The sequence below is a fragment of the Antechinus flavipes genome, chromosome 1 (genome assembly GCF_016432865.1).
Source record: "Antechinus flavipes isolate AdamAnt ecotype Samford, QLD, Australia chromosome 1, AdamAnt_v2, whole genome shotgun sequence".
NCBI lineage: Eukaryota > Metazoa > Chordata > Mammalia > Dasyuromorphia > Dasyuridae > Antechinus > Antechinus flavipes.
Window position 1 is genome coordinate 295,180,280 of NC_067398.1, and position 17,045 is coordinate 295,197,324.

Consider the following 17,045-nt stretch of genomic DNA (forward strand, 5'->3'; position numbering starts at 1 on the left):
TTATGGTTTATTTAGAAAAAAGAACTGTAAAACAAACTCCATTTAGGTTATCTTCTAACACTTAATTTTGTATTTTATTGATAATGTGTTGAATATTGTTATGGATTCTCATATAATAATTTTTTTTTTCCTTTAGTCACTGGTTGCAGGACTTACATCAAGTCAACCAGTGGAGAAACTTCGTGCCTTACCACTGTGGTTATCTTTACAGTACTTGGGACTTGATGGGATTGTGGAAAGAATCAAACGTGCCTCTCAGTTGGTGAGTAGATTAGTTAGGTCAGGGGACAGTTAGGTGGCATAGCGGATAGAGTACCAGCCATGAAGTCAAGAGGACCTGAGTTCAAATCTGGCCTCAGACAATTAACATTTCCTGGCTTTGTGACCCTGGGCAAGTCATTTAACCCCATTTGCCTCAAGGAGAGAAAAAAAGATTAATTAGGTCTCTCCATTCTCAAACTTAATAATAAGTGCTCATATTCATAATGCATTTTCAGTTTTATAAAATTCAGTTTTCTCAACAAATGTGTGAAATGAGGAGTGCAGATATTATTGAGATGTGATCACACATCTAGGAAGTACAGAACTTGGGCCTTCAGCCCTGCTTGTCTTGCTTCCAAGCGCAGCATTCATTTCTCTCTGTCATGCTCCTTGTAGTGAGAACAGTGTATCTCATTCAAATGTCTTCCATTCAGTAATTTAATTTGAATATAGATTTACATGTAACCAACCAAAAAGATCCCCTTTGTGAGCATATGAATATTTTTAATAGATGAAAACAGATTGTGGATGTTCTTGATGTTCATTTTGAAGGGGGAACATTTAGTTTGAAAAATATGAAAAAGAAGTCTTCCTTATTCTGACTTACTGTTAGGTAGGAGTTATGGTTTAACAAACACACATTTAGTGTCTCTTGTCCACAATGTTTCTTACTGGTCACTAGAAATACAAAAGAGGAAAACTAACAGTTTCTGCTCAGAAAATTTATAATCCTCTTGGGGTAGTCAAGCAGATTTCCTATGAGAGAGCCTGTGTGAGAAACCAAGATAAGATCAGAGAACAGTTAATAAGTTTAGTTTGAATGAAATAAAGCACATATAAAGGGCATAATGTAAAAAAAGACTAGAAAGATAATTATGAAGCCAAATTATGGAGCTCTTTAAATGCCAACTGAACAAGTTAATGCTTATTTTGCAGATATTGGGGCCCTCTGAGTGTTTTGAACACAATCATATGGTCAAACTGGTATAATAGGAAGTAATTTTGATAGCTTTCTGAATGAGGATTAGATTGAACGATTAACAGAAAGTTACAAGATTATCACCAAAGAACAGTAATTCTAAAAGAGTTAATGAGAGCCTGAACTAAAGTTGTGGTAGAAAGGAGGGATGGTTAGAAGTGATATGCTGTAAAGTGATGAAATTCTTCACTAAAGCTGTAGCTGTAGCTGTGTCACAGGAGAGAAGGAGCACATTTGAGAGATGGAGCAAAGGTAAAAAAAAAAAAAAAAAAAAAAAAAAGTGATGTGCTGCTAGAATAGATGAGGATTGGCAATGGTTTGGACAAAATAGATAAGTTAGGAGTCACAAATAATTCCAGAGTTACCAGCTTTGGTAACTGGAAGAATGGTGAGAGACCATCAATAGAAATTGAGAAGTTTGAAGGATAGATTGGAGAATGATGAAGTGTTCGATTTTAAATGTTGTTTGAAACCCATTTGGAAATGAGGGGCTGGAGGCCAAAGGAGAATTGAGGACTGAATATCTCTAAAATCTAGATTTTAGAGTCACCTCTATAGAAGTGAGTTCTAAAGTCTTTGGAATGGAAGCCATCTCCAAGGAGAAAAATGAAAAAAACAAGGAAAGTCTCATTATATATTTATGAGCTTCAGAGGTTTTCTTAGCCCCAGATGTCTGTCTTTCTGGATTAATTCAACTACTTTCATTATGGGACTTTTCACAGAATTAAGCCTGTACTGTGACAGGCAGCTAGGTGGTGCAGTGGATAGAATATCAGGCCTGAAGTCAGGAAGACCTGAATTCAGATCTGGCCTCAAGACTCTCAATAGCTGTGTGACCTTGAAAAAGTCACTTAATTCTCTTTGCCTTAGTTAATGGCAAACCACTGTAATATCTTTGCCAAGAAAATCCCAAAAGAGTTGGGACATGACTAAAACTTCCATCATGACTTAAGAATGGCTTTACTTCCTTTTTTTTTTTTTTTTTTTTTTTAACCATTTTCCCTAACCTTCCCTCATAGAAGTAGAATACTTGTGATTGTGAGATTTAGGATGGGGGCATTTATGTGACTGGGTTAAAATGAAGGACTATCCAGTTTTGAGGTATGAGAAACTAAGAGAACATAACATAAATGTTGAAGTTTCTAAGAAGAAGGACAGAAGTTATGGAGAAGATAATTGAAGCAGGTACTGAGCTTCCTGAAAAGTAGGGAAAACAAAATAGACAATAATCTGAATAGTTTTTTGTAAGTTTTGATAGAATGAACTTCAAAGATTTGCTGAGTGGTAGCAACAAAATTAGTATTTGGAAGTTGCAGTTGGTAATAAGAAATGCTTCAACTTTCATTTCTTTAGCTAGATCCCAACAGATGAGCATCTACTTTATTCTAATTCTTTGATACCACAAAAAAAGTGTTACTATGAATATTTTACTATTTGTGAGACCTTTCTGTTCTAAATATTTACATGAAGGAATGGGATCTCTGGGACAAAGAACATTTTAGCTTGGGTCCTACATTTTAGGAAGGACATTTGAGCACATTCAGAGAAGGATGACTAGAATGGCAGGGAATGGCCATGGGGTGAAAGGGTTGAAACCATGACTTGTGAGATTGATTTATAAAGATCTAGAAGTGTTTAATGTGAAAAGGATTAGACTAAGAAGGGCTGTAATCTTGTCTCCTGGTAATTGATGCCTTGTTATATAGAAGAGGGAGTAGATTTGTTTTAGTGGGTACAGAGTACAGAGGAATAAGGGGGTGGATATTAAGATGTTAACTCGATGCAAAGCCAACACCTACAATTACTGTGGACCAGATATGCTCCACAGTATTTGTTGTTTGAGTTCTCTGTTACAGGTAGTCTTATATTACCAATGGAGATATTAGATAGTCTATTCCTATTCAAATAGAAGTTGAAATTTATGAGTTTTGTGGGTCCTTCCAACACTGAAGTTCTTGTGGTTGCATAAGAAATGACTTTGGTACAGGGAGAACGAAACAAAAATAAAATGGTAATTTATATCACTAAAATGATTTATTTAATGTGTAATAATAGTTTATTTTAATTGATGGTACTTTGAGGAAAGTACTTTTCCTGTTTCCATCTATGGCTTTTTACATGGAACATTATTTGGTAATTTATAATAGATTATTAAGGAAGTTGTCTTTATCAAGACAGATGAAAAACTACATGTCTTAGTGATTTTCATACTGTTGTGGCAGTAGCCCTTTGTTTTATGATGGGGATAGTTTCTTCATACATTAGAGGAATAACTGTTAGACTTGATATAGGTTTAACATTTTGGAAAAAATATTTTTAAAATACTTTTTTTTCTCTCGAATGACATATTAAAGTTAAAATTATAAATTAGAAGAATTTTCATAGAGATCATGTATAAAGATTGTGTAGCACATTGCCATAGTATCTTAGCGTATTTGGGGAATGGGCAGGCATTCACTTGGAGCTTTTAAATTCATTCGTATTGGACAAGAAATGATAAAATTATTTTTTAAAATGTCCCTAAGGTCACACCACAGCTTAGCCATCCTTGAAAGCAAAAGCTGAGATAGAATCTGAAATGTCTATGAGATTTTGAATAATGCCTTAGATATTAATTTTGTAAGTTATGTTAAATGGAGGCACATTCAGTTATATATAATGAATGCTCAGTAAATGTTAATTGAATGTAGTTGAAAAAACTTTAGACTTAGTCTAAACCAGTATATTGATTCCTAGCTTTTTAAAACTATTTATAAATGAATATGAGAAAATAAAATCCTTTAGAAGGCATTGTGCCCACGTAGGTAAATAAATGGCTAAAGATGATGGACAAGCAATTTTCAGAGGAAGAAATCCATGTTGTCAACAACCATATGAAAAATGTTCCAGATCACAGATAGGGAAACCACTCTGAGATTTCCATCTCATGTCTATCAGATTATCAAAATTAACAAAAAAATTTTTTAAAGGAAATGATAATTGTAGGAGAGCTTATCAGAAAAACAGTCACACTGATGAACTAAATATTGGTGGAGTGGTCAGTTGATCTAACCTTTCTCATGCAGAGTAAAGTAGATAGTTGAGAAAATAATATACACAGTAAATATAACAATGTATTTGAATGATGGGAACAAAATCAGTATTTGGAAGTTGCATCTAGGAGCAAAAAATGCTTTAATTTTCCACAGTGATAGCTAGACCCTAATAAGTGGGCATCTACTTTATTTCCAGTTCTTTGATACTACAAAAAAGTGTTAGTTTACTATTTGTGAGATCTTTCTGTGCTAAATGTATACATGTAGGAGTGGGATCTCTGGGACAAAGAACATTTTAGCTTAGGCCTTACATTTTAGGAAGGACATTTGAGGACATCCAGAGGAGGATGACTAGAAAACCAAAAAAACAAAAACAAACTTAACTAGATTGATCTTCACAAAGAAAGAGACATTTTCAGTGTATTGACCAATTGTGCTGAGGTGTTTTTTTTAAATTTCCTCTCCAAAAAAAATACTATTTGCTAAATGAGATGGATGGCTCTGTAGGAAGGAGAGAAGATATATGTAGGGGAAAGTATGGTGATATTAAAAAACAGAAAATAACAGATTTGAACTCAGATCCTCCTGATTTCAGGGCTGGTTCTTTCTTATATACTAAAAATGATATTTGCATGGCCTCTTTTCACAGAGTTGTAAAGAAAATGCTTAATTAAACTGTAAAGCTTACTGCTTGGTGTTTTTATATCACTATCTGCTACTTTTTTCAGGGATGTGAAGATAAATATAAGACCTGCTTATATATAAAATAAAATATAAATATTAAAAAATATTATATACCTGCTTTCAGTGAGTTTATAATATAACCATGACATTAACCATATGAGACAGTTAAATTATAATAATATGCCAAGAAAAATGGTCCAAAAATAAATTCTGTGAGATTCAAATTAGAGAGTATGGATGGCTGAATGATTTGGGCTAGGTGCCATTCAGGCTCAGGTTGTTTTAGTGTAATAAAGAACCTGTGTGTGGGAAGTGGGACTGTGTGTATGTCTGTCTGTGTCTGTGCGTGGACATAAGTGCACTCCAGGTTCTTTTTTCTTCTGAAAACACAACTTGAGCTCAACATTTTCTGTAATTCTGTTTTTTCAAAAAAGCAAGTAAACATATACTAAGTACTTATTATGTACAAGACCAGCATATTGCTTATGATTGTTACCAGATGATGCATGCAGGAAATGTTATAACAAAAGGACCCATTGGACTGCAGATAGGGAGAGCCAGATTCTAGTCCCATTTACTAACTTGCAGTGAAACTTTGGACACATTTTCTCTCTCAAAATCAGTTTCCTTATTTGTAAAATTATTGGGGTTGAATTACCTGACCTCTTGAAATTCTCTTACTCTATGATATTACAACTCTTCTCTAAAGAACCCCTCGAAATAGGGGGGGCCTTGAGGGACAGTGAGCTTCTCTTCATTGGAGGTCTTCAAGTAGGAATGAACTTTATAATGATATAGGTTGGATTGTATGTACAGCTTTCATCTCTCAAATTTGTATATTTATATCTGAGTATAATTATTAGTATCCAAACATACTTTATAATGCAGAAAAAGTATTGTCCTTGGAGAAATGATGGAAAAAATTAATTATTAATACTTTTAAAAAGTTAATATCAAGCAAGTACTTTTCCATATCCTATCATTTTAAAGTACAATTTGAATATGAGTTTCGCCTACCACTAATCTTTTGGAAATCCTACCTATCTTTGAAGATACAGTTCAGTTGCTGCCTCCTCTATCAAGACTTACCTGATCATCCTAGCAAAAATAATGAATATAGGGCTTTCTTTAGAACTCTTTCATATGGCTATTCATATGTGCATACCATCTTTCTTATTAGATAAATAGCATGCCTTAACCTTTATAAGTCTGTCAAGTCTGATACACCACCTTGCATATTTTAATAAATCATTGTTGAATGAATGAGTTATTGAATGAATTTGCAGTGTTATTTATTTCTATTGACTCTTATAGACCATTAGAAATATCTTGAATGAATCCAGTATCACTCTTAATTTAAATTAAGATGGATGGTTGGAAGTTCAGCCTCTAGGACTGGTAGACATCCATATTTACAAATTATCAAGTATTAGGTGATTATTAGATTCAAAGTCTTGTTTTACTTTGGCTGTATAAATAGCACATAAACAAATGTCTTTAATTGGAGTTCTGGATGAGGTCATCTGTTTGTTACAAACTCTTATGAAAAATCACTTTTTATATCCTATTTCAAGTTGATGAAGTCATATTTTCTTATTTACAGAGTCAGAGATTGCTGGAAAACTTGAAGAAACTGGATTTCATCAAAACTTCGGTATTAAATAAAATATTTCCACTGTATGACACAAAATTCATAAAGTACATTTAATTTTAATAGCATTGTGTACTTTTTATCTCTATTTTGATGCATTTTAAAGAGACTTCTAATATTCACAAATCCTATCATAAATAATGTATGACATAACTAGGTAATTATATTGAAGGCTAATCAGATTTAGGTGCTATTTTAAAAATCTTATTGTTTAATTCTGTTTTAAGTTATGATATAATAGTTTGTAAAATAAAATTCAGCCACATAAGTAATTTATAAATACTATACCCATAGTTTAGAAAACATATTCAAATAAATCTCCCTAGCTGAAAAGCAGTTTTTTCATCAGAACTTTTTTCAAAATCTCTTAACCTTTACATCTTTTTTTCCTTTTTTCACCTTAGGTTAGGAGAATAAAAGTGGCCATTTATTTTTTAGATGGGTTTCCTAAAGTAACAAAAGCAAGTCTGCAGATGGTTTTGTAAAAAGTTTTGACCTGTTTTGTTTTTAGATCTTTTTGTCCTTAGTTTAATTTTTAAAAATTATTTTTGCATTTAGTTCAATAAATGAGGGCAGTAGCTCCTCTGTTCCCCACTATCATCTGAATTAGGATCATGGAGCTAGCTGAGGGAAAGGATGGGGAGTTTGAATATAAATCTTCACCTTCTCCACAAAATTCATGTATTTTTCCCTTTTCAATCTGGAAAGCCTCTCAAAAAAAAAAAAAAGTTTCTAGAAACTCTTCCCTTATCAGTCCCAGCAGACAGGTGGGCTTCATAGACTGTTTCCTATCCTCTATGTTGAAATTTGTAGGGACCAGTTCCAAGATCCCTTCTATCAATTTTTTCCGCTTTGCAACCTTTCTGAAATGCTTCTACGATGATAGCAATTCCATATTTACAACTTCCTCTGCTTTATAGGACTGTTGTTGCTCCGTACTTCAGTACCATAAAATATGGGAAACAGTTACTTATGATGAAACACCCTTCAATCTAGTCTCATAATAGCTCATGATTTGCTTCTTTCTCTTAATAAAAATTTTCATTTGTTTGCAATTATAATCTTTTAATAATGTAACCATCTGGTCCACATCAAAATGCTAATATGGTACCTTTTCATGTTCTGGTTTTAGAAAATGTATATGTTAGATTTTGGACACACATAACAGTTTCGTTCGCAGTACCATCCTTAAGGACCACTTCCTTTTGAAAGGGCAACTTGTAGAAAAAGAGAGGATTCCTTTAATTCTAGAAATAGGTTGCTTTCATATAAACATGTTTTTCGGAGGAGTTTAAATTAACCATGCCTGGGTCTACATAAGTTCTAAAACCCTAAGGTCCAAGTCTTCTTAAGCCTTGCCTTCTTTTTGTTTTCTGTACACTTTGTTGCCTTCTGCTTATTCCTTTGTTTCAGAATTGCCTTGAATTTTGTGAACATCTCTTTTTTGTTGTTGTCTTTTTGAAATTTTTTCCTGGCTTTCATTACACTGGAGTAAAACATTAAATTAATATTTGAAATTAAGATTAAGCAGATTGTCAAAATTAATAATATGTGAAAAAAGTCTAAAATATTTTAGTAAATCTTAAGAGTATAGCAAAACTACTGTTTTTATTTTCCATTCATTAGTTAAGGTAAATGAAACTTAGAACCTTTTGTTTCTCTCTAAACAAAATATATACTTCTTCAGTCTCTGGTGCAAACACAATATTCCAGTCTTTAATTAATTATGTGTAGTTTTAATATATTGCCTGATAATGTCACATTTGGTTTTTAAGGTGGAAGATGAACTCACCTCTCCAGTAGTGGTATTCAAATTTTCCAAGGAACTTTCAAGTTTGGGTAAGTACTTTAGAAATTAGCATGAGAAAACTTTGAATAAGTTTTCTACATAAACTACTTTATATCTTTAGTCATAATTCACATGAGAATCCTGTTATAACAGCCTTTATGATGATTCTGTCCCAACGACTCTAGTACTTCATTAATCTAGCTATGGTAGTTTACAGAGGGGTATCATCAGGAACCCAGTCAATACTAGTTGTTTGGTAGATTTTTAACTCTGATAACCTTACACTGTAAGATTTCTCTTTGGAATTTCTTGAAAGAAATTGCCTCTATAGTGTGTTGTAATTATGAAACATCATTGATTCTTTAGCTACATTACATATACATGTAATATGGTCTGATAGAAAGATTTACTGCCCTTGTAGTCCTAAGTTCAAGTCATAGCACTCTGCTATTATTTTTCATTAAAAATTTTATACTTTTGGAGGAATAATTTCTCAAAATAATATTCTCCACTCCTGTAGCGCTCTTGCTTATAATAAAGAAAAAGAAGTAAAACTAATGGAAATGGGAATGATTTGAAGTTTGAAGTTGGGCATTGGGAGTCATTCCTACTTGTGCTGTGTGAGATGAGGAAAGTGTTTTATAATATGTTCTGGGACTAGTCTGTAATTGTATTTTTAACCTTAACTTGTTTGCCTCTGGGTATTGGTTTTGCATTATTATAACCATTGTGCATATTGCTCTCTTGGTTCTGCTTTCTTCCTTCTCTAAAGGTTCATACTGATCTTCTCATGTTTCTCTGAATTCCTTGCTCTTTGCTGTTTCTTACAGCTTAATATGCAACAAAAGATAGAACACCGACTTTGGAATTGGGAAAACCTGAGTTCAAATTCTGCCTTACACTCTATAATAATAGCTTTTTATTTTTCAAAATACATGCAAAGATAATTTCCAACATTCACCCTTGTAAAAACCTTGTGTTCCAAGTTTTTCTCCTTTCCTTCCTCCTCCTAGTCTAGAGAGCAGTTAATCTAATATAGGTTAAATATGTACAATTCTTCTAAATATATTTCCTCATTCATCATGCTTCATAAGAAAAATCAGACCAAAAAAGAAAAAAAAATAGAAAAAACCCAAAAAACAAACAACAAAAAAGGTGAAAATACTATATTGTGACCCACATTCAGTCCCCACAGCCCTCTTTCTAGATGCAGGTCCTTCTTCCATCACAAGTCTATTGGAATTGGCCTCACTCACTTCATTGTTGAAAATAGCCAAGTCCAATCACAGTTGATCATCACATAATCTTGTTATTGCTGGGCATAATATTCTTTTGGTTCTACTAACTTCATTTAGCATTAGTTTATATAAGTCTCTCCAGACTTTTCTGAAATCATCTGCTGATCATTTCTTATACTAGAAAGATATTCCATAACATTCATATACCCATAACTTATTCAATCATTTTCCAATTGATGGGCATCCACCCAGTTTCCACTTCCTTGCCACTATAAAAAAGGTTGCCACAAACATTTTTGCACAAAGGGTTCCTTTCCCTCCTTTATGATTTCTTTGGGATGCAGACTGAATATAGAGGCACTGTGGGATCAAAGGGTTGATAGCCTTTTGGGCATAGTTCCAAATTGTTCTCCAGAGTGATTGGATCATTTCACAGCTCCACCAACAATGTATTAGTGTCCCAATTTTCCCACATGTCCTTCAACATTTATCATTATCTTTTCTTGTCATCTTAGACAATCTGAGAGGTATTAATAGTACCTCAGAATTGTCTTGATTCTGCTTCAGACTCTTATTAGTTGTGTGACCCTATTAAATCATTTAACCTACATCAATTTTCTCAGGGTTGCTGTGAGGATCCAATAAGAAAAAGGACTTTGCTTTCTTACTGATTATAGAAGGGTTACCTATTCTTATGATTCCTTTACATTCATTATTCAGCTATTCCCTAACTAGTGGGCACCCACTGTGTTTTTGTTGTTTTATTGTTATAAAAAGTTTGCCACTTACTGCATATTCTTGATCTGATCAATCAATCCCTGAACCTCGGGAAATCATTTTCACTCTACAACTTTACAGGGCTTCAGAAGAAGTGATCTGTATTTTTAAAAAGCACATTGTAAATGCAGCTACTATTTGTGAATATTTGTTAGTTATTGTAACTGATATAAAAATATGTGGAAACTTTAGTTATGGGAATTAACCACAATTGTGTTATCTTCATTTTTTTGGTTTGTTGGAAACATTTTGCTGTTCCTGGGGGTGATTGTTCTTTCTGTTTTTCAGGAACAGATAAAGCAGGGCATGGCACAGTAGTGCCCACTATGCAGTCCTCAACAACTACCCAGGAGAGAGACATTTGTGATACGTTTAACCAGTGGGTAAGAGAAGGAATGAATGAAACATTTAGTAAGTGCTTATTCTGTGCAAAGCACTGTGCTAAGTGCTGGGGATACACTTAGAAATTAAAACAGTTCTACCCTTCAGGGGTTTACATTCTCATAGTGGGCCAGAGTATGAGGGGACATTGTCTACTTTTTTTTTTTTAAATCATTGTCCAGGGACAATGCCCATATCTTAAGGCATCTAGTGGTTCAGTGGAAAGAGCACTGGGCCTGGACTCAGAAAGGCTCAAGTTCAAATCTAACCTCAGACAGTTAATAGCAGGGAGATCCTGAGTATGTCACTTATCCGCATCTGTAAAATAGGGATAATAACAACATCTACCTCCTAAGAGTGTTGTGAGGTTCAAATGAGATATTTGTAAGAATACTTAGCACAGTCCTTAGCTCATGGTAGATACTATATGAATCTTCCCTTCCTTTCCTCTACTCCTGTTAGGAATTTGCATTTGTAGAAATAAACTATTTCCTGCAGAAATATTGGAATATTGTCTTTGGATTCAGTTTTGTTTGACTCAGATAGGGTTTCATCATATTACTTATCCATTTTCTCTCAGTTTTCCCATATATCAAATCCTGCCTCAGACACTAGTTGTGGGACCCTATTGAATCACTTAAACCTTACCTGCCTCAATTTCCTCATCTGTAAAATGGGGAAAATTCAGCACCTAACTGCCAGGGTTGCTGTGAGGATCCAATGAGAAGGATTTTTTTGCTCTCCTTACTCATTATAGAAGTGTACCTATTCTTATCATTGTTCCTTTACCTTCAATGATAAGGTTGTTAAACACAATTATGAGGGTTGGTTATAATAGTAATAGTTTGGTTTTAAAAAAAGATAAGCAGTTCCTCAATAGTCAGAAGAGGATGGTGATGATAATAACAACAATAATTTCTAAGGAGCAGCAATGTGTTTGCTTAGCTATGGCAATTGAACCTCATGGACCTAGTTATTGAGGGGGGCTTGATTCTTATTTTCAGCAACAAAATATTTTCTGCATTATGGAAAGGATGAAAAAGCCTTTTTAAGCCATCACAAGTAGCTTTCCCCATTCAGGCTTGATGGACTTTCTATGTGCACTAATGGGGATTGGAGAACTCCTCTCTGGGATGAGCTGGGAGGAGAGGGCTTGAGGGCCTGATGACCCTTTCTGCTCAGTCCCTTTGCCTGCCTGTTTCCATCAGCTTGGTGAGCAGCTGGCACAGCTGGTTCCTGCTAGTGGAGTTGATGTAGTGGAACTAGAAGATGAGGGCACATGTGTACGGTTCAGCCCACTCATGACATCAGCAGGTAATTGCTGTCCCTGTCTTCTGCTTGTGTAGGGGCTTTTGTCCTGATGAAGAAATAACAAGAGTTAATATATAAGCTGTCAGTGTAATAAAACTTGCTCTGAATCAGTAATAAGTTTCTTTTCTCCCCCCTTTTTTCTTTTGCTTATCATGAGCTTTTCTTCCTGAGCGAGACCTTGTTTTTCTCTCATCCTAGGGCCTAACACAGCAAATTTGATACCACTTTTATAGAGCAATAATTAGACATGGCCCAGAAGCTGAGCAATATGTGGAAATTACAGATGAGCAGATTTAGGTCCATTGTCGGGAGAGCTCCCTATCAAGTAGAACTATTCAAAAATAGAATGAGCTGCATTGGAAGGAGGGGGTCCTCCTTTGTTCAAAGTCTCAGAGAAGAAGCAGGTCAGCCACTTGTTGGGGATTTTGTAGAAAGTTTGGATAGGTTGCTGTGGACACTATTTGAGGCCTCTTTCAGCTCTGAGCTGCTACAATTTTGTGAAGCCCAGTGGAGCTAAAATGTAAAATTCATGTTGAATTGTGTGAAATAGGTATAAAAAGGTAAATAAGAGGCAGGCTGGCAACTAAGGAGTTTGATTAGCAATGTTATCAAAATTATATGCATAGTGGATTAAAGAATAGGGTGATTGGGGCAGGGGGAAAGGGGAGGAAGGCAGCTAGATGGCACAGTGGATAGAGCACCAGCCCTGAAATGAGGAGGATCTGAATTCAAATTTGGCCTCAGGCACTTTATACTTCCTAGCTGTGTGATCCCTTAGCCCAAAAAAAAAAAATAGGGTGGTTGGAAACGGGGAGACTGCTCAAGTTACTGCGGTAGAGGAAATAAAGGCCTAAATTAGGGGAGTGAGTGGTCTCAGCAATAAACAAAGAAATATGGAGATGGAGGGCACAGGATTCTGGATGACTGGCCGGGGGAAAGCATTCTCTAGCAGAATGGTAGGATCACTAAGAGAAATAGAGATCATAGATTTAGGGTGAGGAGGAGTCTAGAGGACATCTAATCTGTCCAAGTTGAGGTACCTGAGACCCAGGGAAAATAGATGTTTAAGTTGTGGTCACAATGGGGGATTGAACCTCCTCTGCTTCCAGAGCCATTGCTCCCTTTACTTAATGTGCCAGGATTGAGGGGAAACAGATGAGTTTAGAGAAAAATATGGATTCCTTTTGATCATTTTTCCCTGGGGATAAATGGGGGGCAGGGGACTGTTTTCTAAAACAACTTTTGACTAATCCTACCTTGCCTTAAATAAACTTATGCATTTTTCATATTCCCAACTCTAGCTATTTGGACGTGTGAGGAATCTCTGTGGGGACATTTCTGATGGTGAAAGGGGAATGTTATTCCTCTGTATTTTGATCTATTTTTATTGTTGGAATATTCCTGATAATAAACTGTTGGACTTTTTCAGTTCTAGGAACTCAAGTAGATGATGTTGATCAGCTGGTGATGTGCTTAAAAACCCAGATCCCCATTCTGACATGTACAATTCAACTCCGAGAAGAGTTCAAAGAAGAAGTGGGAAGAACAACAGGCCTCTCACACATTGAGGACTTGGGCTGGCCCGGGTTAGGTGTAGTCAGGTACAGGTTCAGCTCTTCATCACCTGATGTTTGGTTTGTAGCCTAGAAAACCCAGCTGGAAAGATGCTGTAATAATGAATTTGTCTAGCACTTCTGCCATCTGTGGCTTTATTTACTTGAGATTCAGATCTATTATTCAACTAATTAGCACACATTTATTAAGCACCTACTACATGCTAGACTTTGTAAGCTAGATGCTGGAGATAGGGGAAAAAATCTGAAATAATTCTTCCTTCAAAAAAGCTTACATTCTTACTTTTTATATTGTACTATATTTAAACTTCTGGTAACAGGAAATAGATTTAGGACTTTTGCTTCCTCTTCTACATTCCCTAAAGTTCTTAAGTTTTGAGGATCCATGAAATGATTTTTCCATCCCTGTTGCCTGGCTTCATTTTTGTGTTAAGTATCTCATTTTATAACCCTGTGATAAATAAAGATATTGTGTAGGTTGCAATATTATTATTTGATGTGATTTTGTAGGTATGAACACATAATTGAAGAGAAGATTAATGAGAAATCAGAAGCAGAAGTTGAGAAAATCAATATTGAAATCCTGAAAAAATTAAATGAACTGGAATCTGACCTTTCATTTTCACTGGGTAATTCCTACTTTTTAAATCAACTATTTTCATCATTAAAGCAATGAGCTGATGTGGACAATGCTAGGAAAAACTTTGGTGTGCTTCTGGATGAAAGTATAGCAGCTTTTCTCCCAGTGTTGCATCTCCCCTTCCTGTATATAGTTTGTTGTGGGCTTTCCTTCTCCCAGATGAAAGCCATTCCTGAATGCCCCAAATAATTCTAATCACATGTGAAGAATTGATTACCGAACTTTGTCCCATGTTAGCCTCTTTGTGGAACAACAGAGATAGGTACCAAATGTGGATACGGGGTACCCACTATTTGGATGTGGGTCTTGGGAGTCAAGATCATTTGGATAAATCTCTCAACAGATTTTGGCAGAAGTTAAAGCAGAACTAAAATTTGATAATGCTGAACTAAGGGTTAAACTAAGGGACTTGTTTTATTTATTTCTCTGCAGGTCCTGAGTTTGGAAGACAGAAGAATTGTATTTATATCGGTATGGCAACTGAGGACCTTGATATTTCTGAACTAGTAGAGACCATCGCAGCTACAGGCCGAGAAATAGAGGAAAACTCAAGGGTTCGTAAAATAAACAGACCACTTTTTTTCCCCTCTCCAGAGACATTGACTCTTGGGAGCCTTTTGACAGTTCTGCAGGATTAAGGTGTTTAATTCTGGGTCAGGACACTGGGAGGAAAGGGAAGAAGAGAATTGAGTCCTGTTAGGTCTTTAGCTAAAAGCCATACAGTAAGAAGCAGCCTCCCGAAGCTATGCTTGGAAATTCGTATTTGATCTTCCAGCAGCCAAGTTTGCTTGCTTCTCTAAAGGGTAATGTGGAGACAGACTAGGTGATATGAGGCACATTCTCCAAACCACACAGTTGAGTCATAGATATATTCAAGAAGAGAAAAAAGGAATCCTAGTAGGATAGCCAATATTTTTCAACTAATTTAAAAAAAATAAAGGAGGCATTCAATACATGACTTATAGGCCCTTGCAAAACAAAACAAACTTTAAAAAGTGCCAGTTTAGGGGCAGCTAGTTGGCGCAGTGGATGGAGCACCACCCTGAAGTCAAGAGGACCTGAGTTCAAATCTGGTCTCAGTCACAACTCTTCCTAGCTGTGATCTGGGCAAGTCACTTAACCCATTATCTCAAGAAAAAAAAAAGTGCCAGTTTAGTTCATTCTTGTATGTTAACTTTTTCAGCTTACTTTTTTCCTTTTGGATGCATTTCTAGGAATGTAGGGGAGGTAAGGGGTAGGAATCTTTTCCTTGACTTAGCATTTTAAGTACCTGTGTAAAACTTTAAATTATAGTCTGATCTTCTCTCCTCTGGCCAGTATCTACTAAATATGTAAGTTAGCAGGAAGCTTAGGTTTTTATAATACTTGTTTTTCTTTATGGTTTTAATTAAGGCAAAATTAGTTTTTCCTTGACAAGCTTTTGGAAAATTCCCTCAGTACCCTGTTAATAACTATACCCAATAATGCCTTTTCTGATTTTAATTAGCTGCTGGAAAACATGACTGAAGTTGTTCGGAAAGGAATCCAGGAAGCACAGGTTCAGCTACAGAAAGCAAATGAAGAACGCCTTTTAGAAGAGGTGAGCCCATAGATTGAATTTTCCACCTCAGCCTTAAAAGTTGCCACACTAACCTTGGGGTCTTGGTTGTAATCTCGCAGGGAGTGTTACGGCAGATTCCTGTTGTTGGTTCAGTACTGAATTGGTTTTCTCCAGTTCAAGCTTCACAAAAGGGAAGAACTTTTAACTTAACGGCAGGTAGGATTAAATAACTTCTGCCAAAATCTGTTGTTGAGAGATTTATCCAAATGATCTTGACTCCCAAAGCACATTGTATTTCGAGAAATACTTTATGTTTACCATTTTTTACCATTGTACACTATGCTAGTCCCTCTTATAAGATGACTGGATTATTCTATGAATTTTTAAAGAGTTGGAAAGCAAAATTACCTTTAAAGAAGAGAGTAGGCCTATATTTCAATTTTTTATATGCTTTTTATATATATATATATATATATATATATATAAATTATATAAATGTATATATATAAATTAAATTAAATTTTAGTTTTCCTTCAATGAAAAATCTTTTCTTCACAACTATGTATTAAGCAAAGATTGTTGTAATGATTCCTGAGCTATTTGATTTCTAAATTGGAAAATTTTCATAAATACCACTAGTTTGAATTTAGGTAGATAGATTAACATTACCAAAATATGTCTCTCTTTTTTTTTTTTTTTTGAATTCTGATTTCAGACTATTGTGTATTCTGCGATCTTAGGGTCATGTTGGTCTTTTGGGGTTGAGTTTAAAGATATGGACTGCTGCAAAAAGCTAAGAATTAAACAGAAAAATCCCATTAACACTGAAAACCTGACAAGTCAGTAGAAACAACTAAAGAGCAGAATTATTAATTGCAGCAGCTTATCTCAGGGCCAAGATAGACAGAGCTTTTGCCAGAAACTTTACCTTCCCACCCAGCCCCTGCTCTTTAAACCACAGGTTCTTTGGAATCCACGGAGCTCACATATGCTTCAAAGGTACAAGGTACAGGAGCTACTCCACCTCCAACCCCCTTGGCCAACCGCACCAAACAAAGACTGCCAGGTATGTCTTCTTTTTATTTGAACTGAACAAAGAAAAACCTATCCTCTTCACTAATTAAAACCAGTTTAATTACCTCTTCATTTTTATACCATGTTGCTATTAATAATGTTCTTTATGCT

General features: G+C 35.2%; 1 protein-coding gene across 1 annotated transcript in view; it reads left to right on the forward strand.

Annotated features, from left to right (window-relative positions):
* PDXDC1 (pyridoxal dependent decarboxylase domain containing 1) overlaps positions 1-17,045 on the forward strand; it is a 57,895-nt gene that overhangs the window by 38,739 nt on the left and 2,111 nt on the right. The window contains exons 12-22 of the mRNA XM_051962780.1: positions 137-262; positions 6,563-6,613; positions 8,386-8,449; positions 10,703-10,797; positions 12,004-12,109; positions 13,536-13,707; positions 14,191-14,309; positions 14,753-14,874; positions 15,807-15,899; positions 15,980-16,076; positions 16,822-16,926. Of these exons, the coding sequence (XP_051818740.1) occupies positions 137-262; positions 6,563-6,613; positions 8,386-8,449; positions 10,703-10,797; positions 12,004-12,109; positions 13,536-13,707; positions 14,191-14,309; positions 14,753-14,874; positions 15,807-15,899; positions 15,980-16,076; positions 16,822-16,926 (1,150 nt within the window). The remainder of the gene's footprint in view (positions 1-136; positions 263-6,562; positions 6,614-8,385; positions 8,450-10,702; positions 10,798-12,003; positions 12,110-13,535; positions 13,708-14,190; positions 14,310-14,752; positions 14,875-15,806; positions 15,900-15,979; positions 16,077-16,821; positions 16,927-17,045) is intronic.